Source organism: Macaca fascicularis, chromosome 14, assembly GCF_037993035.2.
Source record: "Macaca fascicularis isolate 582-1 chromosome 14, T2T-MFA8v1.1".
NCBI classification, from domain to species: Eukaryota; Metazoa; Chordata; class Mammalia; order Primates; family Cercopithecidae; genus Macaca; species Macaca fascicularis.
In genome coordinates, this window is record NC_088388.1 from 6,605,902 (window position 1) to 6,633,887 (window position 27,986).

At 56.6% G+C, this 27,986-nt stretch overlaps 1 protein-coding gene and 1 long non-coding RNA gene across 12 annotated transcripts; one reads left to right on the forward strand and one right to left on the reverse strand.

Annotated features, from left to right (window-relative positions):
* The first annotated feature begins 73 nt into the window (after positions 1-73).
* Positions 74-5,424, forward strand: LOC123568811 (uncharacterized). Its single transcript, XR_006692367.3, has 2 exons — positions 74-145; positions 4,346-5,424. It is a non-coding gene; the product is annotated as an uncharacterized lncRNA (long non-coding RNA).
* ALDH3B1 (aldehyde dehydrogenase 3 family member B1) lies at positions 1,203-26,325 on the reverse strand. 11 transcript variants are annotated; one of them, XM_065527893.2, is made up of 12 exons: positions 19,379-19,422; positions 17,168-17,280; positions 16,243-16,309; positions 14,247-14,409; positions 11,094-11,204; positions 10,841-10,961; positions 10,479-10,564; positions 9,939-10,020; positions 7,872-8,258; positions 6,978-7,144; positions 3,680-3,779; positions 1,203-2,059 (listed from the first exon to the last, which is right to left on the reverse strand). In XM_065527893.2, the coding sequence occupies exons 4-12, from the start codon at positions 14,406-14,408 to the stop codon at positions 1,869-1,871; spliced, it is 1,407 nt and encodes a 468-aa protein (XP_065383965.1). In that variant the 5' UTR covers position 14,409; positions 16,243-16,309; positions 17,168-17,280; positions 19,379-19,422; the 3' UTR covers positions 1,203-1,868. The 11 variants fall into 11 exon arrangements, with proteins under 11 accessions (XP_065383965.1, XP_045228183.2, XP_065383966.1 ...); XM_045372248.3 differs by lacking the exon at positions 17,168-17,280 and adding an exon at positions 18,419-18,578; XM_065527894.2 differs by lacking the exons at positions 17,168-17,280; positions 19,379-19,422 and adding an exon at positions 26,196-26,325.
* Between the last annotated feature and the right edge of the window lie 1,661 nt (positions 26,326-27,986).

Genomic DNA, 27,986 nt, shown 5'->3' on the forward strand with positions numbered 1-27,986 from the left:
CCATGTTGGTTTGGGGAGGCCAATAAATGAAGACTTCCGAGTCGCCGGAGGCGGGACATCCGGGGCGTGGTTTAGAAAGCGTTTGCGGTCGCCCTGGGTGCAGAGACGGGGTCCATCGAGTCTGGGTGGGGGGCGTGTGATGACGGTAATGGCGACGAGATGCTCTACCCACGCGGCCTCCTTTAATCCTTACAGCAGCCCTGTGTGGAGAAACTACAGTAACGTGTTATCACGTTAAGGCGGGAAACTGAGGCATGGGAGTATTTAGTAACGTTCCCGGGCCATAGAGCTTCGGTGTGCGGCCGCCTGATCCACCTGATCCGTGTGACTCCCGTACTCAACCAGCCTGTGTTTCCTCCCCGCGAATTCTTTTTTTGAAGACAGTCTGGCTCTGTGGCTTAGGCTGGAATGCAATGGTCCGATCTCGGCTCACTGCAGCCTCGACCTCCTAGGCTCGGGTGATCCTCCCATCTCAGCCTCCCGAGCAACTGGGACCACAGACACCTGCCACCACCAGGCCTGGCTAATTTTTGTATTTTTTGTAGAGACGGGGTCTCGCCGTGTTGCCCAGGCTGGTCTGGAACTCCTGGACTCAGGCGATCCTCCTGTCTCGGCCTCACAAAGTGCTGGGATTACAGTTGTGAGCCACCACACCAGGCCCGTCCCCGGGAATGCTGTGGTAGAGGGACCCGTGGATGCCCCCAGGCTGCCTGTATGTGTGTGTGTTGGGAGGGTCTGCCCTGAGAGTGGGTAGGAGTTGGGCAGGCCAGGAAGGGAAGGAGACAGAGGGCATGTCCCATGCCCATGCAGAGGGAGGACATGCACGGTAGACCAGGACGAGGACAAGGGAAGGCTCAGTGTGTGCAAAGGGGACAGTGGTTTGGGATTTGCATGCAGATGCCTGAGCCTCCAAAGGATTTGTGGGCCACAGGGAGACTCTGGGGGAGTTCAGGCTGAGGAGTGGAGAGGGCTTTGGGCTGGTCAGCAGGTGCTCAGAGGAGAGGGGCTGGCCCTGGAGAGAAGGGAGGTCTCGGGATGGTGGCCCACACCTGACCCCGGGCCTTCGCCAGGCGATTCCTGCGTGGATTCCTGCATGGATTGAGGAAATCCTGCATCATTACAGAATTGTTACCCAACGCCAGGGACTTGGTCCAGAGTCCTGTTGCTAGCTGCACAGAAAGCAAATCACCGAGATACAAGTATTGCCAGGGAAGAACGCTTTATTCAGGTGACATCAGCCAGAGAGACAGGAGACGAAACTCAGGTCCATCCCTGTCCCCCTCCCTGACTAATGTTGTAGGTTGATATCGTCTGAAAAGAAAGCAGGAGCCAAGGAAGAGGAGGTGGCCCGCAGGCTGTAGGAGCTGCCTGTCATTGTCCAAATGTAGGTTTCTCAAGCATCCGGCTTCTTAGGAAATTGGGCCGGTTTCAGAATCATCAACTTGTTCAAAAGTGGGACTTGGTTAATTCTCTCCACTGAACAAATGGGGAAACAGACTCAGAGGGCAGGGATGGCCTTGGATGCAGTGATTCCATGGTGTGGCCTGAGTCAGATGCCAGGGCCCCTTGGCCACCCGCTCCACAGGAGACGGGTGGCTTAGAGGCGCCATGTCTGTCCTCTTCTCCTGAACATGGGTGGTTGGTGTGGGGGCAGGTCACTGCACTGTTTCCCATGCCTCCTGCCTCGGCTCTCATAGTTGGGAGTGGCTGAGGGAGGAGGCTGAGGCAGGGAGAGGGAAGACCCAGGAGGGAGGAGGCAGGCGCTGCTTTGAGGAGTGCCCTGGAGCCTTGGCAATCCTTTTCCTCCTCTCCACCAGCTGCAGGCGACAGCCGTCATGGTGGTCTCGGGCCTGGGCCTGGGGAAGGGCTCATAGCAGTGTGCAGCTGCAGCCTCGGGCCTCCATGGCCACCAGCAGCACCCTCAGGCGGCGCGGCGAATGCGGCGGGTAGCGGAGGGCATTCAGCTTCTCCATCCCCGGTCTGCGCAGGAGGCAGGCGCGATGGTGGGAGAAGGTGTCGAAGGAGAACTTGCCGTGGTACTGGCCCATCCCGCTGGCACCTGTACAGTGGCACAGAACACTGGTGGTCAGGCCCTGGGGGTCTCCCAGTCACAGAGAGTGGGGCCTAGACGGGCTACTTCACCCCTCTGAGCCTCAGTTTCTCCATCTGTCTAGTGGGCTGATCATGAGGCACTGTGGGTAGCCCCGAGCTTGGCACCAGCTCAGTAAACCTTGGGGGTACCAGGTGCCAGGCAAGATAGGCAGACTGGTCAAGGGCATGGATTCCAGAGTCAGACTGCCTGGGGTTAAACCCTGGCCCTGCTGCAAACAATCTGTGTCACTTTGGACTGTGCTTCAGTCTCCTCTGCTGTGGGGTGACAAGGGTACCTCCCTCCTAGGGTTGTGGTGGGAATTGAGGGGATGTTGAGAAACCTGGACCCAGTAGGTGCTGTGTGCAGTGAGCTCTCCTCAGCGTCTAGGTCAGGAGGTAGACGAGGCCCCAGGCCAGGGCGGCCAGGGCACAGCCTAGGTGGTGTGGGGTTGGCTGGGGGGGCTTCCTGCAGTGAGTGAGCTCCAGGGATATGCAGTTAATGAGAGGAAGAGGGTGGGTGGGGGCAAGAGGGACCCAGGCTTGGGGAGCCTTAGAGGTGGGTGCCACGTGGTGTGTTAAGGAGCTGGGCAGAGCTCAGGCTGTGGGAGCAGCAGGTGGGGAAGCCGGGCTGTGGCCATGGCCACCAGGAAGGGCTGGCTCGGGGGCCTGGGAGCTGGGGGAGGCTTTCCTGAGGGAGCAGCAGGGTCAGATGTGCCCACAGACAGCCCCAGCTCTCCTCCAGGGCAGGGGAGGCGGGTTGAGGAGGCTGGGGCTGAGGAGGCAGCTAGGTGGAGTCAGGGGCAGCCACCCAAACTCGAGCCGAGCCAGGACAGCGGCACAGGCACTGTTGTGGCCCTGGCTGCCCTCCAGGAAGGGCGTGGACCCACCTGAGGCAGCTTGCCTGGCCCTGCCATCGTTCACTCTGGTGCTGAGTGTGGATGGGTGGCAGGGCTGCCTGTCACCTGCCTGGGGCCTACTGTTCACTGAGGAGGAAGTGGACTCAGAAAGGGGAGGCGCCACCTGGGCCACAGGCGTGTTGCTGGGACCATCTCTGAGGCTTCCTGACTCAGAGGCCAGGACTCTGCAGTGGCATCGGGGCTGCTCTGGGGGGTGGAGGATTGACACTCATCTGGGTCTCTCAGGGTGGGGAGGTGTGGTACTGAGAGCTGGACGGGGGACGGGGTTAGAGGATCGGCCGCCCTGGAGTAAAGGACACCGGCGCCATTGCTGCTGAGGGGCGCCGCCAGGTCGTGCAGTTGGGGAGAAGAGCAGATAGCAGCGCAGTGGGCAGTGTGATCATGGTTGTGTGGTATTTTAAAACATTCACTAAACTGTGTGTCCGTGCAGAGATGGTCTAGAAGGTTCCACTGCAGACTTTTTATTTTTTTGGTACGGGGTCTCACTATGTTGCCCAGGTTGGACTCAGACCCTCTGGGGTGGGGAGCAGTATGCAGGTTCTGGGGTGAGGCCTCCTTGCCTGTCCCTCTGCACTGAGGTGGGGCTGGGGTGCTTTGGCAGGAAGGTATGCAGGTAACACTATTGCAGTTTGACCAAATGGTCACAGAAGGGCAGGGTAGCAGGCACCTACCCACTCCTCCAAAAGGCAGGCTGGCCAGGGTCATGTGCATGAAGCCGTCGTTCCCACAGAAGCCCCCGCTGCTGGTCTGGGTCAGCACCCGCTTGACCACCTGGGAGAGAACAGGATGTGTGTGAGGCCGCCTTGAGCCCCAGCAGGATCCTCAGGACCCAGAGCCTGTTCCATGCTGGACTCTGTGACACTGATCTTGCCTCAGAAAGGGTCTGAGGCCACCATGTCAGCTGAAGGGCCTGTGATGGTACAGGTGGGGCAAGGGGTTGTGTAGCAGCCCCTCGTGGAGCTTCCAACTTGGAACATGCTTCCTGGACATCTGCTCATGTGTGGTCCGTGCTGGGGGCAAAGACTCTTAGGCCTGGGGGTAGGGGCAGGAAACCCAGTGTTGCCTGGGGACATGGAGGGTGCAGTGGCAGCAGTGCAGTGCTGGACAGCAGGGAGGCACCCTAGGGGAGGGGTGTCATGTGCCTGCTGAGTGGAGGAACTGGGAGGGACAGAAGTTGTTCAGGTAAAGAGGGCACCCTAGCCAGAGTGGCGGCTGAAGGGCTGTGTGGTGTGAGCACAGAGACATGAAGACATAATGATGTGGTCAGATTTGCACTTTAGAAACAGAAGCGTGGCCGTTGCTTGACTTAATAAAGGACCTTCTTCCTCAATCTGTAGGCTTATTTGAAGACTGAAAAGAAAAAAGGATTGGTAGACACTAAATTTTTGCTGCACAAAAACTTCACTATATTTAGTTGCAATCACCATGAACCTCTGATCACAGCTGGGTCAGGGCTTGTCTGATGTGGGGAAAGTGGACTCCCCCCAGTGGATTCAGAGACCAGCATTACCCACAGTGGCAGTGGCAGCAGATGGAGGAGATGGAGCAGAAGGCAGCAGAGGGCGTCCCAAGTAGTATGGGCAAGCCACCTTGTGCGTGATTTGTGTCTTAGGTGTGACTGTGTGTCCTGGGAGCAGTGCTGGGTGGTCAGAAAAGTTTGAAGCCAGATGACTCCACTGCCAAAAAGCCTCTGTGGAGTTTTCTAAAGGTAAAAGTATCCAGATGAAGCGGGGCTCCTTGGAGGAATGGCTACTTCTGGAGTTGGAGCAGGGAAGATACAAGATGAGCCTGGAACTGCTTGTAGCACCAGAGGGGAAGGAGGTGGTCACAACCCAAGAGGCTGGAACACCTTACATGGGCTTCCGAGCCGGAGCCTCAGACAAACCACACGACCTTGGATTACAGCCCCTGGAGTCAAATAAATATACCTGAGTCCATACTGACCCAAATAAACAATTCAAGAGATGAATCTTTCTTACAGAATTCCAGGAAATAGATGTAGATACTGCCGCTAGCCAAGAACACCGTATCCAGCTAAGACTACGCTGCATAGATGAAGAAGAAATAAAGCCTTTCCCGCACAAGCAAAGGCTGGGGGAGTTTATCACTACTACATCAGTCCTGCAAGAAATGCTCAAAGGAATCTTAACATGAAAACAAGTTGATATTTGCCATAATACACACAAAAATACAAAACTCGCAGGCCCTATAAAACAATCATACGAAGGAGGAAGAGAAAGCTATCAAATGGCAATACAACAGAATTCCACCAAACCACAAATGGAATAAGAAAAGAATGTGTAAAATAACTAGATAATAACTAACAACATGATAGACCAGCATAGAGCTTAATTACCCCCACCTGGTGAGGGTGGGGTAGCCTTAGAGACTTGCTTCCGAATAAAAGAGAAACAAACAATAGTAACTTCCCAGGGAGACCCTGGCAGATACCGCCCTAACCCGGTAGTGAAGGTTCCCCCTCACTAGCCACGTGTGCATCTCAGGTGCCCCTGATGTGGTGTAAGAGGCAGGTTCACCTCTGTGGGATTCTCTCCTAAAACCGGTAACCCTTCTTTAATCATGAGAAATACACCAGAGGAGCTGAGGCTGGAGATGTTCTACAGACTTGCCCAGCACTCCTCAAGCTGAGAGGCTTATTAATGCAAGGAGGGACACTGGCGTGGATCCTGGGGCCGAAAGAGGATGTCAGTGGCAAAACTGGCAAAATTCAAATAAAGTCTGGAGTATAGTTAATAGTAAGGCACTGCTGTCACAATTTTTTTTTTTTTTTGGTTAGGAGATCCTTCCACCTCAGCCTCCTGAGCAGCTGGCACTACAGGTGTGGCCCACTATTCGCAACTAATCTTAAAAAATGTTTCATAGAGACGGGGTTTTGCTATATTGCCAGGGCTGGTCTCAAGCAATCCTCCCACCTCGGCCTCCCAAAGTGCTGGGATTACAGGTGTGAGCCACTGTGCCCAGCCCTACCATCACTTTTTTAGTTTTGACCCATCAAAGCACCATTAAATGGGGAAGGTTAGGTGTGGGGTCCATGGGAACTCTCTGTACCATTTTGGCAACTTTTCTGTAAATCTAAAAGTATTTCCCAATACAAAGTTTATTTTTAAAAAAGTTCAAGTGGCCGGGCACGGTGGCTCATGCCTGTAATCCCAGCATTTTGGGAGGCCAAGGCAGGTGGATCATCTGAGGTCAGCAGTTGAAGACTAGCCTGGCCAATGTGGAGAAACCCCATTTCTACTAAAAATACAAAAAGTTAGCCGGGCATAGTGGCACACACCTGTTACCCCAGCTACACAGGAGGCTGAGGCAGGAGAATCGCTTGAACTCAGGAGGCAGAGGTTGCAGTGAGCCGAGATTGTGCTACTGCACTCCAAGCTGGGCAATACAGTGAGACCCCATCACAAAAAAAAAAAAAAAAAAAGTTCGAGTGGAGGGAATCAAGGAACCGGCTGAGGGATGGGGAGGGTGGGTAGGGACTGCTGGTACCTCCTGGTGTTTTTTAATCTGAGGGCTCCACCCTTGGGCCTCCCAGGCTGCCTCTGCAGCTTGAGCAGGGGTGGGGGATCAGGGCTCATTCTCGGACCTGCACCTTTGGGTCATCCCTGACATGTTGCCTGTGCCTTCAGAGCCAGGCATGAGGGGTCACGTGGCCACCAGGCTCTAATGTGTAAGGAAGAACAAAGGCAGGGGCTGACCTAGAAGAAACACTGGGCCCTAGAGAAGACCCTGGGAAGCCACCCACAGAAGGCCTAGAAGAGTGGGGCCCGGACTGGGGACAGGGTTGGGGTGGGTGAGGCTCAGCTGCTTCTAGGAGTGGGCAGAGACAGAGCCAAGAGGACCACCATTCCAAAGTCCTGAAGCCACTGGATTTTGGTGGCCCCTCTGCTGCCACCATTTGCACTGCCCACTGCGGGTTCCTGACCCTGCCCAGCCCGGCCGCACCCCCACCTGGCTGCTGTTGGAGAAGGCGTACAGGGCCAGGGGCTTCTCCCGCCTGTTGATGAACTCGATGGCCTCGTCCACGCTCCGCACGTTCACGATGGGCAGGATGGGCCCGAAGATCTCCTCCTGCATCACCGGCTCCGTCTCCTGCACGTCCACCAGCACTGTGGGGGCTGCCGGGCACCAGAGACCGCTCAGCCCCAGAGCCACAGTCAGGACCACCCCCAGGAGTGGGGGTAGAGATGGGGACAGGGCCACGGGCCAGGGCTCCAGGCCAGGATCCTAAGGTCTGACTTCCCACGGCTTCAGGCTTCGGAGTGTTTAGGGAAGAAAGTCTCCCCACAGCCCCCAAGAAGGGACCCTAGGTCTTCCCCAGCCTGCTCAGGGCCTGTGGGGCGCAGAGAATCCCCTGAACTTGGTCTCACAGTCAGGGGTGATGGGATTCTTAGAACCTTAGGGTTCATGAGGCAACAGCATCCCAGAATGTTGGAGCCACAGTGTCCTGTGAGCTGCTGAGCCGTACGGCCCAGGAGACTGGGGGGCTCAGGACGGGGCCATTAGAGTTTAGAACCTGGGGATCGTGGGCTCGGAGAATCTGAGGTTGTGGCCTTTCAGGACAGCCGGTGGTGGGATGGGAGTTCATCTTAGCACGCTGGGCCCTGGAGCCCTGGGATCCGAACTCAGTGAATCCAGGGCTGAGGGACCAGAGTTTGGCCTTGTGGGGCCACAGGCTCGGAAGCACAGAGACGGAGTCACGGCACTGGAGCTGTGGCTCAAGACCGGGCTCTGACAGTGGGGCCGGCTTTCAGGTGCGGGTCCAGACTCGTGGCCCAGCCGTGGGCCCTCCCGTGAGGAGGGGTCTTGGCCCAGGTGGGCTGTGGTAGGGGCAGCAGGACTCACCGATGTAGCGATCGCTCTCATCACTCTGGCCCCCAATGGCCACGTGGCCACAGCCCAGCAGTGCCCGCAGCCGCTGGAACTGTTTCTGGTTGATGATGCGGCCCAGGTTTGGGGAGCTCTGGGGGTCGTCGCCATAGAAACGGGTGATGGTGCTCTGCAGGGCGGGCAGCAGCCTCTCCTGCATCTCGGGGCTGCACAGGACGTAGTCGGGGGCCACGCAGGTCTGGCCGGCGTTGAAGTAGCGGAACCAGGCCACGCGGTTGGCCACGGTCTGGGGGTCGCAGTTGTCGTCCACGTAGCAGGGGTTCTTGCCCCCCAGCTCCAGGGTGACAGGTGTCAGGTGCTTGGCGGCAGCAGTCATGACAATCTTGCCCACACGAGGGCTCCCTGGGTGTGGAAGGAAACCAGAGTGGCCGTTCAGTGACCTGGGCCAGGCGGGATGGCCCAGCCCCGGGCCCCGCTCCTCCCTGGAGAGGTGTTGGAGTCAGCAGGCTCCAACGCCTGGCCTTTCCTTGTTCCTCACTGCCACCCTGCAGCCCAGGGCCCTGCTCATCCTTCACCAGGACCAGCCCCTAAGCACAGAGTCTCAGGAGGGAATGGTGCATGGCCGCTATTGGCCCCCAGGGTCCCCCTCCTGAGCCAAACCCCTTGGCTCCTCCCGCCTCTGCTTCTGACCCTGGCTTACCCTGCAGGGGACTCTTTGCAAAATGCTGCATGGAACCCCTCCCTACCCATCTCCTTTGGAAACTTCAGGGATCCCTGTTCAGCCAAGGCTGGAGTCCAGCTCTGTCTGTGGCATTCAGGTCTCTCTTCTCTAAACCTAAACCTGGAAGTTCTGCCACGTGCCCAGCCCTTTTTTTCTGACCCTTGAGGTGGCCTGGCCCAGGCTGATGCAGGCGTCCCCATGTCCTGCCTGGCTCGGCCTCACCTCTCCTCTGTGCTGGCCTCTGAGAGCCCAGCAGTCTCCCCATGCACTCAGCCTTCTCTGCCCTAGCCCTGTCTGGGCCTCAAGGCCCCTCCCCAGACCTGACTCGCCGACCACGCTGCTGTGTCTGTGGGGATGGCCCTGGCATTTCTCCCCCTTGTGGTCAAGGATTAAAGCCAGCAGGAGCCACTGTCCCTTCTCTACTTTCACCCCTGCCCCGTCCTGGGCACAGTGCTTCCTGGGCTCTGTGCTTCCTTCCGGGCCTCCTCCTGTCTTTGCTGGGAGGTGGCCTGGTCAATCCTGCCGGGCCCATCCCCATGACTGCCTCGACCTGCAAGGCACAGACTCGCCTGCCAGCACCACTGTCTTCCTCCCCCTCCCTCTGCCCCTCACTAGCTCAAAAACTCGAGGCTGGGTTTTTGTGGTGGCTCATGCCTGTGATCCCTGCAATTTAGGAGGCCAAGGCAGGAGGACTGGTTGAGGCCAAGAGTTCGAGACCAGCCTGGGCAACATAGTGAGATCCTGTCTTTACTAAAAATACAAAACATTAGCCGGGCGTGGTGGTACATGCCTGTCATCCCAGCTACTTGGGAAGCTGAGGCATAAGCATCACTTGAACCCGGGAGGCGCAGGGGTTGCACTGAGCCAAGATTGTGCCAAGATTGTGCCACTGCCTGGGTGACAGAGCAAGGCTCTGTCTCAAAAAAAAAAGGAGTGACCTCTGGCATGGATTTCACCAAGGGCTTGTATGCACATTCCAGCCTGTCCCCATCCTGGTCACGAGGGTGACCCTGGGCAGGACGCTGAGGCCTAGTCCCTCATCTGCCTGCAGAGAGGGCTGTGGGCACCAGTAGGGTGGTGTCTAAGAGCCTGGGGGCAGTGGGGTCACGTATGAGGGTCTGGGGGCAGTGGGGGCAGAGGCTATGGTTCCTGAGGCTGTGGTTGGCACGGTGGGCTGGCCCTGGACGTAGGACTCCATCCCTTCCTAAGGGGTCTGGGGATCCAGGACTGCTCCCAGCCTGGTCCAGAGAGAGAGGAGAATTCAGTCTTTCTTGTGGACTCCCAGATTTAGGGACAGGACCCCTGAGCATGGGGCTGTCCTCCCCAACCCCAGCCTGGCCCGACCCTCGTCCCGGCCTCACCTGTGAAGAAGATGTAGTCGAACCTGTGCTCCAGCAGCTGCCCCGTCTCCTGGGGCCCCCCCAGCACCACGGCAAAGCAGCTCTGCAAGGCGCGATAGGCGAGGCTCCCTCTGGGACCCCAGCTCCGAGAGCCCAGGGAGGAGCCCGCCCTGCCTGGACCCTGCCCTGCCTCCGTCCCGCCTGGCCTGACCCAGCCAGGGCTCTAGGAGGGTTGGGTGGAGGCAAAGTGGGGAGCAGGGAGCTCCCCAAGGTTGCCTGGCATTGGCAGGCCCAGCTTGGAGTCTGGCTGGCGCTGGAGGGACTGATGCCAGGGCCAGGTGGAGGCAGACACAGGACCCCTGGGCAACAGGCTGCCCTCGCTGCTCCTCAGAGGGAAAGTGAGGCTGAGAGGGGCGGTGACTTGGTCAAGTTTACACAACTCAGAAGAGGCAGAATTGAGGTGGGGACTTGGGTCTGACCGACAGGCCCTTCCATGTCAGGGGCTGCCCAGCCCTTGAGCCCTGCCTGTTCCCACTCCACCTGCCCGGCAGCCCTGCTCACCTCGTCCAGGTATCGGGGCAGCACTTCGGCCAGGACCTTCTCCATGCTCTTGCTAATCTCTGATGGCTTCAGCACCACGCAGTTCCCTGCAGGGCAGCGCAGGGAGAGAGCTGGGGGAGGTGTAGCCCGCTCCTGGTCTCCACACACCTGCAGGGCAGGCATCGGCCTCACCCACTTTCAGATGCAGAACCTGGTTCAGAAAGGTGACTTGATGGGCCCAGGGCCACACAGCCCGGGTATGGTGGACCAGACAGTCTTCTTTGTCACTTGGGCCGTTTCTCCCATGTCCTCCTGGGATCCATGGGTGGCCCTGAGACCCCCAGTGGCGAAGGGTGGCCGGAAGGGGCAGGCCCAGCTCTCACCTGCAGCGAGGGCACCCACGAGGGGCACCAGCGTCAGGTTCAGGGGATAGTTCCAGGGCGCAATGATGAGGACCAGGCCAAAGGGCTCCTTCCGGATGAAGGCGGAGTCCAGCTGTGTGGCCTGGGCGGGAGCCGGGGATGAAATTAAGTGCTCAGCACCCCGACCCCTTGGCAGCCAGCTCCATCCAGAGGGGCCACCCTGTAGGAGCAAATATCCCCTGAGCCCCTGCCCGCCTCAGCCCGACCAGCTCACCAGGTTCTTGGGCACATGCTCGTCCTTCATCCAGGCCCGGAGGTTCCTCAGGGCCAGGGTGATCTCGCCCTGGCTGATGGCAACCTCGGACAGCTCCGACTCGAAGGCCGACTGCGGGGAAGTGGGTGGGGTCAGGGTGGGCCAGGAGTCCCAGAGCCAGCAGGAGGGTACAGCCTCCTCCAGGCAGGGCCTGCTTCCACAACTCATTCATTCATTTTCATTCGTTCACTCACTCACTCCATGTTCAGTGCGTGCTTCCTGTCTGAGGTGCTGTCTCTGCAAAACGGAGGGCCCTGCCCTGGGGCCGACCTTGCAGGGGGTAGTCGGTCCATGTGAAGGTGAGAACACTGACGGCTCCATTAGGATGTGGCCGCGCTAGGGAAAGCACGGAGCAGGGCAGGGGTGGAGACTGCTGGAGCGTGTGGCTGTGCACAGGTGTGCACATGTATACATCCAATGTGTGTGTGCTGTTTTTACAAAGTGGCCAGTACAGGTCTCCAGGCGGTGGTCACATTTGAGCAGTGACCTAAAGGTAAGGAAGGAGCAAGTCGTGGGTACTGGGAGGCGGCATACTGTAGGCAGAGGCCCTGGCAGCTGCAAAGGCCCTGAGGTGGCTGTGAGCTTGCTGTGCTCCTGTTTAGCAAGAAGAGGAGTGGGCAAGGTGAGGGGGCCAGGCGGCTGGGCAAGGGACTCCTGAGAAGAGCAGGGATGGGATCTGACTTAGGTTTTTTTTTTTTTTAATTTTTAATGTAAAAAAAAGTTTAGTTTTTGATTTTTTGCAGAGATAGTGTCTTGCTATATTGCCCAGGTGGGTCTTGAACTCCTGGCCTCAAGCAATCCTCCCACCTCGGCCTCCCAAAGAGCAGGGTGGAGATTGGTCTGCAGGGGACACAGGCACAGCCACCCCTAGGTAAATGCTGTCAGTTCCCACAGCCCAGGGGCCAGGGCCACTGTCAGGCTTCTAAGCAGGAGTGAGGAGGTCCGAATCAATAGGGACATTGTCCTGCTCTCGACTAGCCAGTGCGCCCTGCCCTCTGCACCCCCAGGGAGGAGAAATCAGCCAGGCCGCAGGCCGCTGGAGAACAGGTCAGGGACACCGGGCCAGGCTGTCTGCCTGCCTGAGGCAGCGCCTGAGGTTATGGGGTGCGGGCTCTCCCGGGTCAGGGCAGAGGGGGTGCTGGATGGGCCGGAGGACCAGCGAAGCCCAGAGAAGGGGATGCCCTGCCTGAGGTCACTCAGCGAACCAGGGGCAAGGCCAGGGCTACAGCTGGCTTCCACCCAGAGGGAGGAAGACGCCACGCGCACCAGCCCCTCCCAGCCACGGAGGCTCGGTGAAGGTGCCTTCCACATGGACATTCCCACAGCCTGTGCTCTGGCCCCGTGAGCCTGGTGGCCTGCCCATCATGCCTCCTAGGTCACCTGGGACCTGACTTTGGGAGACTGGGCTATTTTGAGCCAGGTTCAAACTCTGGCTCTGCTCTTCCTGGCTGCTTGCCCTCGGGCAAGAATGCGCTCTCTGAGCCTCGTCTGGGGGCCGCTGGGTGCGTGGTTGTCCAGCCAGATTCACCAAGGGGTTAACTGAGAGGGTGCACGTGATGCTGGGCAGATGCTGCCTGCTGAGGGTGGGGACAGGGGGCTGACCAGGGCCAGAGAGAGAGACCAGGTTGAATGTTCTGGGCTACTGCTCCCTTTGTAGGGCCCTGCTTCTGCACCTGGGATGGGAAGGCAGGAGGCAGAATCTGAGCCGAAGGGAGAAAAGGGACCAGACAGATGTCAGGTCAAGTCTCATGAAGGCAGGTAGGTGGCCGGTGGCAGAAGCTCAGTGGTGGCGGGGGAGTCTGTCCCCAGGGAACCCAATGGGCTAGGGGAAGATCTGGACACTATGGCCTTCAAGGCAAAGGGAGGAGACATTTTGTCCAGAGAATAGGAGCCAGGGGCAGCCCCTGGGACAGATGTCCTGAGGCAGGGGCAGGTGTCCTGAGGCAGGGGCAGGTGTCCTGAGGCAGGGGCAGGCCAGGCCCTGATGGGTAAGGGGTTGGGGGAAGTGTGTTTCTCGGGGTTCTGCCTTGGCTGCTACTGGGATTGGGAGGGGCTAAGGCCCCAGGCCTTCAGGGTCCAGACAGAGGCCACGATGCCTGCTGTACCCAGAGAGAAGCCCAAGACCTCATAGCCTGTGAGGTCCTAGCTAGTGTGGCCCGTGCCCCGGGCCTCGTCTTTGTTGTCTCTTCCTCTCCCACTCCCCACAGCCAAGCTGGCCTCCTTGCTGCTCCTCAAGCAGAAACGCCCAGCACCTCCTGTCTCAGGGCCTTTGCACATGCTGTGCCTGCTGCCATCTCCCCAGCGTCCATGGGGAGCCTCCCCCTCCATCTTCATGTCTCTGCTCTAAGACCCCTTTCTCAGAGAAACCTTCCCTGACCCCCACATATAAAACAGCACCCTGATCCTGGCCCCTCTCTCCCCTTCACCCTGGGTGTGTCTCCAGGGCACATATTTCAACCCAACATGCTGTGTAATTATTATTATTATTATTTTTGAGATAGAGTCTCATTGTGTTGCCCAGGCTGGAGTGCAGTGATGTGACCTCAGCTCACTGCAACCTCCACCTCCCAGGTTCAAGCGATTTTCATGCCTCAACCTCCTGAGTAGCTGGGATGACAGGCGCCCACCACCACATCCAGCTAATTTTTGTATTGTTAGCAGAGACGGGGTTTCGCCATGTTGGTCAAGCTGGTCTTGAACTCCTGGCCTCAAGTGATCTGCCCACCTTGGCCTCCCAAAGTGCTGGGACTACAGGCGTGAGCCACCGCGCCCGGCCTCGATGTGCAATTATTTATTTGCTGTTTTTTTGTCTCTGACAGAAGGTCAGCTTCGTAGGTGTGGGAACTTTGTTTTATTCTCTGCTGTATATCCAGAGCCTAGAACAGTACCTGGCACATAGTACCTGGCACATAGTAGGTGCTCAGCAAATAGTTGCTACATGAATACAGAAATGAGTGACTGGATGAATGTGCAAGAGCGGCTCTGGCCTAGGGGAGGAGCTGCTTTCAACTCCCCTTCATGGAGGGCGCAGCTGCCTTCATCCTCCTCTGTCCCAGCTGCCCTCCGTGCCCCCCTGCCCCTGGTGCACCCTCTCATACCCCAACCCCAGCCCACCTTGTGCAGGTCCTGGGCCAGCGCGTCATGCAGAAGCTGCTTGTTTTCGTGCAGGAAGCGGCCCAGGCCTCGGAGCTGCGCAGCCCGGAACTCAGCCGACCGCGTGCGCCCCATGTGGAAGGCCTCCCGCAGCCGCCGCAGCGTGTCCTCAAAGGGGTCCATCCTGCCAGATGGGGCGGCATGAACTGGGTGGCCAGGGCTGCCCCTCCTTCGCGGGCACCACCCAGCCGCCCCAGGGTCTGGGCACCCCTGACCTGCCTGCACCCACAGGGGCTTGCAGACACCTCTACCTCACACACACACAGGGACCCACTCAGAATGCCCCACGGGGACTGAGGCTGCCTGCGACCCCTTACCCCCAACAGTGAACACTCCCAGACACACATGAAGCCCCTCGCACCACTCCCCTCTGCCATGCACCTGGAGGCGGCTGAAGGACTGGATGTGGGCTTGGGGACAGCTGTTCCACCACAGCCCCCCGAGGGTGAGCAGCAGGCAGAGCGCCACGCTTCTTCCTGCCGCACAGAAATTAACCCCAAGCCATGGCCTCTGCCCTGCCCTGATGCCCCTCCTGGAGGCGGGGCGGCCTCACCCCTGCCAGCCTGAATGGAGTAAGCAGGAGCTTAATGAGTAGAGGGGGTATCCCACCCACTGCCACCATGGCCACCACCTTGGAGCACTCCAGACACAGAATTCTCCATCCTTCCCTGTCCCCAGCCGGGGGGCACTGCCCAGGGAGGCCAGGCCGGTGGGCAATAGCCTCCTCTCCCTGTGCCTGAGCTTCTGCAGGAAGAGGGACAACACCTCGGGCCTCCTGGAGGCCCTGCTGTCCGCCCTGCTGGGGCTGTGGTGCTGGGAGGCGGAAACAGCTGTGGGGGAGAGGATCGGGGGTGGGAGAGGGCGTTCCTGCCTCCATGCTGGTGCCAGCCAGGGCTGGCAGGCAGGGTAGGGGCCTAGACATTCCCCCGAGCCCTGCCTGTTTACTTGAAACTTGAAGTTCATTGAAGGAGCGCTCTGGCGCACTCGTTCCTCGGCCTGGTGCCAAGGACCTGTGGGGACCCTTTCCTCCTTTCCTCTCTGAGTCCCTTTCCTCCAGATCGCAGGTTGGTCGATGCTTCCTCCAGGCAGCCCACCCAGATTATGCCCCCATCCACTGTCACAGTGGCCCCTTGACTCTGCTCCCCACCGTTCTGAGTTTTGCTATGTGATAAACGTCTGGTTACACTCTACCCACCTCCCAACCCTATCCACATCCCCCTTATTTCCCCCTCATTAGGTTGGGAGCAGGCCCCTCTGTTCCTACTTATTTGAGAACTAGTGCTCGAAGCCTGTCATGTTACTGGTGTGATGATGGCACCTGCCAGCTGATAATGAGACCACACAGTCTGTTCTGAGCCCAGGGCCCAGCGTCAGTGAGTACAAGGCTGTGGGTGATTATTAAGTGGCCACCTTGAGGGTGGGACCTGCTTCGGTCTGCAGGATGGCCCTGCTGGACCACTGTGCTGCTGACAACCTGGTCGGGAGACCCAGGCCAGCCCTCAGCTGGAGTGATTGGGGGGCGGGGGCAGGCAGGCTGAACCCACCATCTTCCTGCTCTGACTGGGAGAAGCTGGGCAGCTGCACGCACACAGGACAGGCACCACGGTCCCCATAGGCGATGGCCCGTCACGGGAGCAGGACTGAGACCCAGGAGCCAAGAATGAGCCTCTCGAGCCACCATCAGGCCTGTCTCCGGGCTCTGCCTCTTACTGGTTGTGGGACCTTGGGCAAGTAACTCACCTTCTCTGCCTGTTTCCTCATCTGTGAAATGGGGATGCTAATGGCACCTGGTGTCATTGTGAGGATTAAATGACATGACGCTGCATAAAATGTTTGCTGTTGTGCCCACAGAAAGTACTCGACAAAGGTCAGCTCTGGGTGTTCTGCTAAGTAGCCTGCAAATATTTATCTCCTCCAACTCCGCACTCTCCTGGGTCATTCTCCATTCTACTCTCACCTTCAGACTTCTGCCGATGGTCAAAGGCAAACCACGCCTGCACCTCTCTCGCCCTTTGTAAGACTCTCTGCAGAAACCACAAAAATGCAAGGCACGTAATGTGAATGGTGGACTGTGGGCCGGGAGCTCTGCGAGGGATGGAGTTCTGCATGGAACATTCCAGAACCCTCCTAGCAACACTGAAACCAACTCACCAGGGCCACAGGACACATCTCTCCCACAGAGCAACCAGCCCTGGCATTGCCCCTACGGGTCACTCACTCTGGACTGAGGCCCCCAGGGAGTGCCCAGCAGGGGACAGGGAGCTGGGCAGGACCCTCGCAAGTGGAGAAGCCAAGGCTGCCTTCCTCCTGAGATCGGGGGATCCTGGGCCTGTGACCCACCGAGGGTGCCGGGCAGCCATTGTGGTCACACAGAATAGGGAACTCCTAAATCAGACACTGGGCTGGCGGCCCCCAAGCCCACCCCCGCGGCGCCTCTCCCACAGTGTGAGGTCATAAGGAAGTTGCGTATGATCCCCGTGCCTGCCCTTACTCATTTCACCACCACGGCTGCCTACTGAGGGGCTGCTGTTCACCCCACTGAAGGAGATGGAGGCTGAGGCTCAGAGAGGGCTAGAGCTTGCCTGATGCCACCCAGCTCCTCACACTGGAAAACCCAAATCCAGAGGAGCAGAAGGCTACCCACCCCGGCTCCCACCTCCCTCATAGTCCCCTGGGGACGGGCAGCCAAGTCCTTGGGGGAAGGGACAGTGGGTTGGGGCCTGGACAGCAGACCCAGGGCCGGGTGGACTCTGGCAGGCCGGCTGTGGGAGGGGTGCCCAGTGAGGGGAGGTCTCTTGCTGTTTGGATTCCATTTCCTTGGCCTCCCTCCTCACCGTTGCTGCCACTCCCCACAGTGCTTGGGTTGTGGGGTCTAAGCCTACCTCTTGCCTCCTGGGGCTGAGCCACTGAGGTCCGGGGGCTGATGGGCCCAAGGGTCTCTGGGGCATGGCCCCCCATCACAGGTTGAGGCACATCTGGCCCAGACCTACAGCTTCTGGGGTGGGGGGGAGTTGCCACATCATTTGGTGATGAAGACAGTGGCTCTGTTTCCTCTGGCCTGGGGGCCGGTGCAGGACCAGGCACTTCACCCCAAGGCCGCAGGCCTCTAAAAGCAATACTCAGGTGCCCGCACGCTGGGCACTATGCCAGCCTGGGTGCTCGCCGCAGGTGCCCACAGGCTCTGGGAACAGAGCGGGCAGGAACGGGGACGACATATCACAGGGAGTGAATGGCTGGCCAAGCCGCTGCCCCCAACCTCACAGCAGGGACCGTCCTGCTGAGGGACCATCCCCGGGCAGAGACCCCTCTGCTCGTTCACACCCCGGCCCGTCAAGTGGGTTGGATTCCAAGGAAACAGAGGCTCTGCCCGTTCTCTCATTCTTCCTGCCTCAGTTTCCTCATCTATACCACGGGCCTTCTAAGAGCATCCTGTAAGCACGGTGTGGTCTGGGGGCCCAATGACCTGGGTTCAAACTGCAGCAACCACGTGTGAGTGGGGATACCTTGGACAGGTTGCTTGACCTCTTTGTATTCACTTTTCCCGTCTGTAAAATGGGGCACTGGCTGTAGCCCCCACACCACTGTCGGGAGAATTCAAGCACTGGGAGCCCGAGAAGTGCTCAGTGTCCACGGAGGACGGATGTACAGGGGAGGGCTGGGGGCAGCCCCTCTGTAGAGGGGCCTGAAGAGACCTTGATCCAGGGTGGGTGTTGAGGAGACACGGACATCACCCTGAGACCCAACTGGGGACAGTGATGTGGTGACAGAGGGACTGAACATGGTGAGTAGAGGGCCTGGGGGGACCCCCATCAGGGCAGCCAGAAGGCGGGGATCACCAGGTCAGCATCAGGGGACCCACAGGCCCAATACCACAGGGTCTCTGATTCTGATCTCCTGCAGTTTAGCTTCCTTCAACAAACATGATGAGAGGCTGTGGTTTGACCTGAGTTCCTGTACTAGGCCCCAACAGACAAGACCGAACCAAAATGGAGGCACTTATGCCAAACACCACGTCATCAAACTGAAGCTTTAAGGAAGCAGATAGAACCCAAAACAACAGACAAATTTCTCCGGGAAGGAGGAGATTCCAGTCCACCTGGGCTGGCGTCATCAGGGAGTCCCCTCTGCCTTACCCCTTAGAAAACAGCCGTCTGCAGTGACCGGGTGTCTGCAGTGACCCAGTGTTAGGTAGTTTGGTGTTTCCTATTTTTCTGTTTCCTCCTTCTTGCCTTACGAACTCTCCGTTCCGCCACAGCCTGGTGGGAACTCTCATTCCATTTTGTAGAATGCAGGCTGCCCAGATTCACGAATCATGAATAGAAGCCAATTTGATCTATAACTAAATGTGTTGTCATTTTGTCTTTTGATGGCCTTAAGCTGGATTTTCATGAGGTCTCCCAAAGCTCGGCAGCCCCTCCCTTCCATGGGGTCCTTGGGGAGCCAGGGACCAGCGCATCCCCACGTTTGTGGCTTGGGCCGACCCAACCCTGGGCCACAAAGCGGCTGAGCAGCCCCGGCTCCCTGCTGGGGCACAGTTCCTGGGATGAGAAGGGCCTCCTGCAGGCAGGGCGGGGCTGGCTGGCTACTCCTTCCTTGGACCCTGACAAAGTCCATTGCTAAGAACAATTCTTTCCCAGAGTCATTCATCGCCACGTCCCCGCATCAGTGCTGGGCATGCAGGCTGGTGCCCAGGAAACAGCTGTTGCTGGAAGAGATACTTGACCCGCTGCAGGGAAGGAGGGCACAGTCCTTCCTGGGGCAGCTGGGCCCAGAACTGGTCCCTTGGTTCCCTTGGAGGGTGTCCGGGAATCCCAGGAAGAGGAGGTGGTGGCAGCCCAGCTCGGACAACGGAAGGGTGCCTGCTAGCCAGTGGGGTGCCCGGGACCTCGCTGCCACTCCCCAGCCCTGCCTCTCCTCCTTCTGCTTTCTCCCCCAGCAGGCAGGCAGATGAGCTCAGCCAGGACATGGCGGCCCCTGAGTGCAGCTGCCTGTGGCTAGGCCCGCCTGGGCTGCCTGCAACCCACAGTTGCTGAGCTGGACTCTGGCCCTGACTGCTGGCCCACTACAGCCCCAGCCTCCCCGGAATACTGTACCTGAGGCTCTGCCAAGCTGCCCTTCCTCCTGGCTGTCTCACTCTGCCCGGCAGCCCTGCTGTTAAGAAATGTCCAATGCAGGGCCAGCCCCCGGGAGGCGGAGTTGCCCTGGCCTCATGCCTGACTCTGGCTCTGGGCGGGCTGGAGGCTGCAAGCCGAGATTTCACCACCACCTCCCTCAGGGGCCTCGACATCTCCTCCCAGACCACAGAGAAGGAGTCAACGCCCAGAGGGTGCCAGGCTAGAGCCACACAGCAGGGATGAGCTCCGAGCTGAGGGCCAGCCTGAGGACGAGAAGTGGGGCAGTGGCCCTGGGAATCCTGGTGTGGGGAGGGGAACTATCATTGTATCAGGTATATTATATTATAATATTAGTGGAATGTTATATTCTGTGGCCCAGAATAGTAAGGAAGTCTCTGCCCCCCACTCCCAGCCTTCCCCACTCCCAGCCTTCCCCACTCCCAGCCTTCCCCACTCCCAGCCTTCCCCACTCCCAGCCTTCCCCACTCCCAGCCTTCCCTCGATGCCTCCCTAAGGAAGGAGACCACTACTACTCCTGCCCTCCTCCCACCGCCTTGCCTGGTTTACAAGACAGGAGGAAAGAGAGAAAGCAAAAAGTTAGAAAAAACAGAAGTAAGAGAAATAGCCAGAAGACCTTGGCGCCACCACCCGGCCCTGGTAGTTTTAAAAAGTAATAATAATAATAACATCAACCCCTGACCTAAACTACTTGTGTTATCTGTAAATTCCAGACATTGTATGAAAAAGCATTGTAAAACTTTCCATTCTGTTAGCTGATGCACGTAGCCCCTAGTCACATTCCCCACACTTGCTCGATTTATCACGACCCTTTCACGTGGACCCCTTAAAGTTGGAAGCCTTTAAAAAGGCCGAGAATTTCTTTTTCGGGGAGCTCGGCTCTTAAGACACAAGTCTGCTGACGCTCCCGGCTGAATAAACCTCTTCCTTCTTTAATCTGGTGTCTGAGGAATTTTGTCTGCGACTCGTCCCACTACCTTTCTTGGTTCCCTGACCGGGAAGCAAGGTGATTAATGGGTGTTCAAGGCAGCCCCTTAGGCAGCTTATGCCTGCCCTGTAGAGCATCCCTGCGGGGGACTCCAGCCAGCTTGAGCATGCGGATCCTGAGAGCGCTCCGGGGTAAGCATTGGCCCTGGTAGGATGCCTCGTCAGAGCAGCGCACAGCAGACCCCCGTGGAGGATCAACGCAGTGGCTGAACACGGGGAAGGAACCGGACATTTGAAACACGGTAAGACTGGTCTTGGGAACTTGCCCACTCCATCTGAGTGGAAGCGTGGCCTGACCACCCACAGTGTGCCTTTGTTGGCACTTTGGGTTTTGTTTTGATTTTGACTTGGCTTAAATTGCTTGACGAACAGCTGTGCCTTTAACAACACTTTGGTTTTAGTTTTGATTTTGATTTCGTGTGAATTAGACGAGTGAGTAACATTTTACCCTTTCCTTCTTGTAGTGTGAATGTTGTTTTGTCTTGAGAGAAAAACAGGTCGGACACAAAGTAAGCCCACTCCGCTAGGAACTATGTTAAAAAAAAAATCAAAAAAAGAAAAAAAATAAGAGGAAAGTCATCAAAACATCAAAACTTACTCTATTTTTGTTTGTTTGTTTTTTGTTTTTTAGAGACAGAGTCTCGCTCTATTGCCCTAACTGGGGTGTGTTGGCATGATCTCTGCTCACTGCAAGCTCCGCCTCCCAGGTTCACACCATTCTTCTGCCTCAGCCACCCGAATAGCTGGGACTACAGGCGCCCGCCAACATACCCAGCTAAGTTTTGTATTTGTAGTAGAGACGGGGTTTCACCATGTTAGCCAGGATGGTCTCGATCTTCTGACCTCATGATCTGCCTGCCTTGGCCTCCCAAAGTACTGGGATTACAGGCATGAGCCACCACGCTCAGCCAAAACTTACTCTGTTAAAATGCACGTTATGAAAGGTTTTGGAGGGGGTTACAGAGTTAAGTTAACCCCCGTCCTCCCCCAAAGAGGCTGAGAACTCTCTGTGAATTAGAATTGCCCTCTTTTGGTGTTGGATAGCCGACGGAAGGTATAGACAGGGAATAATTGGCAATGTATTTAAGGTGGTGACAAGAGTCAGAGGACAGCCAGTGGACCCAGATCAATTCCTTTATATTAACTCATAGTTAAATATAATATAAACAAAAACCAGCATAAATCCAGCCCTGTTTAACAGCTTATTGCAAAAGATAAAAAAAAAAAAAAAAGCTGAAAGTGAAAGTAAGAGCAGTTTCGCCAGTAGACACAGAGTTAAAAGGAGAGTCCCAGAAACAGCAAGAGAAGCCAGTTTTGTAGGAGCCGCCAGAGGTAACAGAAATTTTTTCTCCATATGCCCCAGCCTACCCCTCTTTACCGAGGCCAACAGCCCTCCCAGAAATGAGAATCAGGAGCTAACACGCCCCAGGTCTCACCTCCAAGGGGAGGATCGGAGCCTTGAGAGGCCAGGGAAGGAAGTCAAGATAGGCAAGGGGCCGTCTCAGATCTGGCCGTCCTCAAGCTATGTAAATGCCTCTCAGGGAGACACGAGGACCTATCTATTATGATGACCAGGCCCATGTCCGGGGACAGGGGCAACAGACTTTCATCTATCAACCCTTTTCTTTTTTTCTTTTTGAGATGGAGTCTTGCACTGTCACCCAGGCTGGAGTGCAGTGGCGTGATCTCGGCTCACTGCAAGCTCCTCCTCCCGGGTTCACTCCATTCTCCTGCCTCAGCCTCCCAAGTAGCTGGGACTACAGGCGCCCGCCACCACGCCTGGCTAATTTTTTTTTTTTTTTTTTTTGGAGACGGAGTCTCGCTCTGTCACTCAGGCTGGAGTGTATTGGCTCCATCTCTGCTCACTGCAAGCTCCGCCTCCTGGGTTCAGGCCATTCTGCCTCAGCCTCCCAAGTAGCTGGGACTACAGGTGCCTGCCACCAGGCCCAGCTAATTTTTTGTGTTTTTAGTAGAGACAGGGTTTCACCGTGTTAGCCAGGATGGTCTCGATCTCCTGACCTCATGATCCACCTGCCTTGGCCTCCCAAAGTGCTGGGATTGCAGGCGTGAGCCACTGCGCCTGGCCTATCAGCCCTTTTCAACCACTAAACTGGAAACACCCTGAACCCGCCACCTTGCTCCTGGTATCAGAGAGTCCCGTCAAGCATGACTGTGCAGAGGTGTTGGACTCAGTTTACTCTGGCAAACCTGACCTCCGGGACCAGTCTTGGGCATCAGCAGACTGGGAGCTGTATGTGGACGAGAGCAGCTTCATCAACCCACAAGGGGAGAGAGATGCAGAATATGCGATGGTAACCCTGGACACTGTCGTTAAAGCCAGATTGTTGCCCCAGGAAATACTTCAGCCCAGAAAGCGGAGCTCATTGCTTTAATCCGGGCCTTAGAACTCAGTGAAGGTAAGACTGTAAACATTTACACTGACTCTCGGTATGCCTGTTTAACCCTCCAAGTGCATGGAGCATTATATAAAGAAAAGGGCCTGCTGAACTCTGGCAAAAAGGACAAAAAGGACCCAGAGAACGCAACTCAGTTTCAGCGTTTGCAGAGGTACCGAGAGGCACTTCTGCAGAAGCTAAGAGTTGGTAAAAAGAAAGCCATTAATATAAGAAAAATTTCAGGGCCAGGCGTGGTGGCTCACGCCTGTAATCCCAGCACTTTGGGAGGCCAAGGCAGGCGGATCACGAGGTCAGAAGATCAAGACCATCCTGGCTAATGTGGTGAAACCCTGTCTCTACTAAAAATACAAAAAATTAGCTGGGCCTGGTGGCAGGGGCCTGTAGTCCCAGCTACTTGGGAGGCTGAGGCAGGAGAATGGTGTGAACCCGGGAAGCAGAGCTTGCAGTAAGCCGAGATTGAGCCACTGCACTCCAACCTGGCGACAGAGGGAGATTCCATCTCAAAAATAATTAAAAAAAAGAAAAATTTCAGAAGTGCTTCAAGGAACTGACAAGAGCCTAAGTCAGTTTTATAAGAGACTCTATGAAGCATTCTGGCTTTACACCCCGTTTAACTCTGAGGCTGCTGAACATTAGCATATGGTGATTACTTCATTTGTAGGGCAAGCCCAGGGTGACATCAAGCGGAAGTTGCAGGCGTGAATACCACCCAGTCTATAAAAGTGGCCACCAACGTGTATGTTAACTGTGACCAGGGAACAAAAGGGAAAGAGCAAAAGCAACAAGCATGGCGGCTAGGCACGCCAAAGTTTAAATCCCTCTCCCCAGCCCAGCTCCATCTAAAAAAAAAAAAAAAAAGGGAGGCTAAAGACCGGTGCCAGGAGAAGAGCAAAAGAAAAACAAGACTAAGAGTAAGTGTAAAAAAAGGAAATCAAAAGGAAATAGGAGAGACAGACAGCAGTGCATGAGGGCAGGGCCCATGCCGTTGCCTGGCCCCGCCAGCTGGACGTAGGAGCAGAAAAACTCAGAAAAAAAAAAAAAAGGAAAGTAAATTCAAGGCTTAAAGAAAAAAAGCCAATGTGTTGGCAACAGCTCTTATAAAAAAAAAATTAACAATGTGAGAGGACATGGATGGAGATGCAGACATGGAAGAAGTCAAGTTAGGCAAGGATTCAAGAGCTGGACAAGGCTAGAGAAAGATTAATGTGCCAGATACAGAAAGAAAGAAAACTAGAAAGATAAATGTTCAGAAGGCAATGAGGGAAATGGCTAAGGCTGCAAGACAAAGAGGCCATTGGCCAAGGGCTGCCGCACCTTGGAGGAACCAAATTCTGACCTGATCAGGCTGGCAGAAGCTGAAGGACGTGAGGAATAGGACAGACCCGGCACCTTCTCATTAGGCTTCCAGGAGCCCACGGTCACATTAGAAGTTAAAGGTGGCAGGATTCGGCCGTATCTGGATTCCAGTTTCTCACCGATGGCTAAGCCACTAGATGGAGTTACAAAAGGGGCAGAAAACGAACCCCTCCTCTGGGAAACGGAACAGGAGAAGGAGCCCTGCCTTGTGAAAACTTGCTTGTAGACTTTACAGAACTGCCCCGTGCCGGAGGCTGTCGGTACATGCTAGTGCTTGTTTGCACCTTTTCAGGATAAGTTAAAGCTTTCCCCACCAGGACACAAAAAGTACAAGAAGTGACTAAAGCACTGTTAAAAGACATTATCCCCAGGTGTAGACTGCCTCTAACTTTAAAGTCAGACAATAGGCCGGCATCTGTAGCTAAAATAGTGCAAGATTTAACAGGACTGTCAAAAATCAAATGGAAGAGACACACAGCCTATCGGCTGCAAAGTTCAGGAGAAGGTGGAATGCGTGAACCAGACACTTGAGCAGCTACTGAAGAAATATTGCCAGGAAATTCATTTAAGATAGAATCAGGTTTCTGCCTATGGTCCTCCTCCGAGTCAGGTGCACCCCCACCAAACAAACTGGGTATTTGCCCTATAAGATTTTGTTCGGTCGGCCATCCCCACATCATAGGTCAAATTAAAGGTGACCTCCAAAAACTAGGGGAATTAACCTTAAGAAACAAATGCAGGCTTTAAGAATTGCCAAAGTGTTCATAATTAGGTACATAAAAATGCCGATAAGCCTGACACCCCTTTAAATCTAGTGACTGTGTTTAAGTTAAAAAGTAAAATCTAATTTCTCTAAGACCCACATAGGATAGGCCCTGTATGAAAATCTTGTCCACTCCCACTGCTGTTAAACTTGCATGTGTTGTGTCTTAGATTCATCACAGTCAGCTAACACTGGCAGCTCAGGACAAGTAGACCAGCCAGCAGGACGCAGATCATCCAATCCAGCTGATCCTGAGATGAGACCAAGCTGCTGCTGAGGACCACAGCCCTGCTCTGGTCACTCTGGAGGCTGACCAGTTTACACACGGCTGAAGTTTGAGGACTCGTCAAGCAAGTCACCTTCCCCACGCTTGCTCAATTTATCATGACCCTTTCATGTGGACCCTTTAAAGTTGGAAGCCTTTAAAAAGGCCAAGAATTTATTTTTCAGGGAGCTCAGCTCTTAAGATGCAAGTCTGCCGACCCTCCTGGCTGAATAAACCTCTTTCTTCTTTAATCCAGTGTCTGAGGAGTTTTGTCTGTGGTTCGTCCTGCTACATCCTACCCAAGACTCAGTTTCCCCTTCTGCAAAACAAAGAGGTCACACCCAAAGGTGGCTGGAGTCTAGAAATACCATCTCAGGGACCACACCTCGTGCCTGCTCCTCTCCCGGCGCCCTGTGCTTCTATGTCCCTCCACGTCACCCCACGGGCCACCCCATTCATAGAGCCTGTCTTCCCCCAGATCTAACATTTTACAAACGAGGAAGTGGGGGCAGAAGGGCTAGGATGTAAACATGGGGGGGGGTGTGGCAGGGCTTCTCGCTCCAGAGCTGGGTCTGTACCCATCGTGGATGTCCCCTCTGCCTCCCAGGAGGAGTGCCTCCCTCTCTGCTTAGGACCGTGGTCGTGATGCCATGGTCACCTTGGTGGTTCCTGTAGTCTCGATCCTCCTCAGGTTTGGCACAGGCAGCTGTGCCAAAGCCTGTCCCTGCCTGCCCCCAGCCCGCCCCGGATACACCTGTCTGAGCCAGCACGCTGCAGGGATGATGCGCAAGCTGCTGTGGATGTGGACAGGCAGGGGACAGGGTGACAGGTGTCGGGGAGGAGCCTCCTCTATACCCCTTCCTGGGCCTGCCGCTGCTGCCATCTCCCTGGTGCCCTGGGTCTCCGTGGCTCCTGGCCCTGGGGCCTCTGAGCCAACCTGGCACCCGGGAGGTGCTCATCACGGCCCCCACCCGCCAGCTCCCTGCCTACCTGGGAGGGCGGTGAGGTCTTCTGGACCACGCCCACACTGGTGGCCTGTGAGGATTTAGATAGGGTAGCAGTGAGGAACTGCAGAGCCCCTCTCCTCTGTGTGGGATGGAGCCCCCAGCCGCTGCCAGTCACGTGGCTCAGCATGTGAGAGCCCAGCCCTGCCGTTCTCTGGAGCTCAGCCAGATCGAGCGGGTGCCAGGCAGGGCTGGGCAGGGGCTGAGTCTGTAGGTCTCAGCTGGGAGTGAGGCCCAGAGAGGGCAGCCACTGGTCTAAGGCCACACAGCAAATCAGGGACCCATCTTGGTGGGTACTGGCAGGTGGGAGGGGTGTTTCAGGATCCCGAGGGCCCCCTCCCTGGCCAGGGAGCGGTCGAGGAATTCCCCCCAACTCACAGGGGTTGAACTCGTCATGAATGCAGGAGCAACTGGGAGGAGGCCCCTGAAGAGGCCTGTCCTCCTGGGACAGGAGGGCTGGGCCCTCCCCAGTCTGGGTTGGGTGCCCCTCACTACTCCTCAAAGCTTCAGAGGCTCAGTGGGGCCTGGGAGTCCCGTCCTTGTTGAGGGGAGCCCAGGGTAAATGGGGAACCCTCTGCGTATGGCACCAAGAGGACTCGTTTTTGAAGCCAGCTCTGGGGTGAGGGGGCTCTGCCAAGGCCCAGGCCAGCCAGGTGGGGCGGATGGAGGGGAGCTCAGGGATCTGGGCCAGACAGCTGCAGCCCCGCCTGCCCTGCCTCCTCCTCGATGGGCTGACGCTTCCCCTCTTTGGGCCTCGGAGTTCCCATGTCAGAATGGGGCTGACTACAGTCCTGGGGGCATCTGTGGGTGAATGAGAGGGTTCAGTGGGCACGTACCTCGGCGCCTGGCATGGAGGGTGTTAAGCGTGAGGTCTGGGCTTAAATCCTGGTTCTGTCACTTACCTGTGTGACCTAGGTTAGCGTCTTAACCCCCCGTGCCTCTGCCTTCCCATCTATAAAATGGGATGTGTAAGAAGAACGTACCCAAGTGATTGTGAGACCGAAACAAGTCATTGAATGAACGTGGGCCTGGAACTGTGACCATTCCAAGTGCCCCAGCCCCTCTGGAGGGGTCTGAGAGCTACCATCCTAACTCCAGGACAGAAGCATGGGCAGGGCATGAGCATGGCATCAGGTGGAATCATTCATTCATTCATTCATTCATTCATTCATTCATAATTCATTATTCATTCCCTCACTTCTCAGACACACACCCCTGAGCCTGGCTCACAGGGCCTCAGACCTGCCCGAGAGCATCTCACTGCCGCACCTGCCCACGAGTAACCTTGAACAGGTCACGTTTCCTTACTGGGCCTCAGTTTCCCCAACTGTAAAATGGGGCTGACTCTAGCTGCTTCACACGGCTACCGTGAGGGTGAAATGAGAGCCGACCTGATGGCACCTGGTGCCCAGGAGGTGCCCAGAGCATGTGAACGTCCTCCTGCCCTCCTGAGGAAGTAGCTGCCCCAGGCCTTGGCCCTGAGGCCCTGGTCCTGCCTCCCACTCCCTCCCTGGCAGCCTGGAAGGCTGGACCCACCCTGGCTCCTCGGAGAGGCAAAGTTAGAGGCTGCAGGGGCACAGGGCCCAGGACACAGTCAGAACTCACGGGCAACCGTGAATGCGGGTCACTTGTTCATTTATGCACTCAACAACCCTTTACTGAACACCTACTGTGTGCAGATACTTCACACAATTTTCACAATTCCCAGACATTATTGACCGTGCTTTCCAGCTGGGTCACACAGTGACAAGGACACACGGGGATCCACACCCAGCCA

What these genes read in the sequence shown, in the direction of transcription:
- ALDH3B1 (XM_065527895.2), bottom strand. Translation starts at nt 14,408, where the DNA reads ATGGACCCCTTTGAGGACACGCTGCGGCGGCTGCGGGAGGCCTTCCAC. An exon ending in AGCATGTGCCCAAGAACCTG is followed by an intron (nt 10,962 to 11,093) that starts GTGAGCTGGTCG and finishes GCTCCCGCCCAG; the next exon opens with GCCACACAGCTGGACTCCGC. An exon ending in TGAGAGCGATCGCTACATCG is followed by an intron (nt 7,145 to 7,871) that starts GTGAGTCCTGCT and finishes GGTGCCCGGCAG; the next exon opens with CCCCCACAGTGCTGGTGGAC.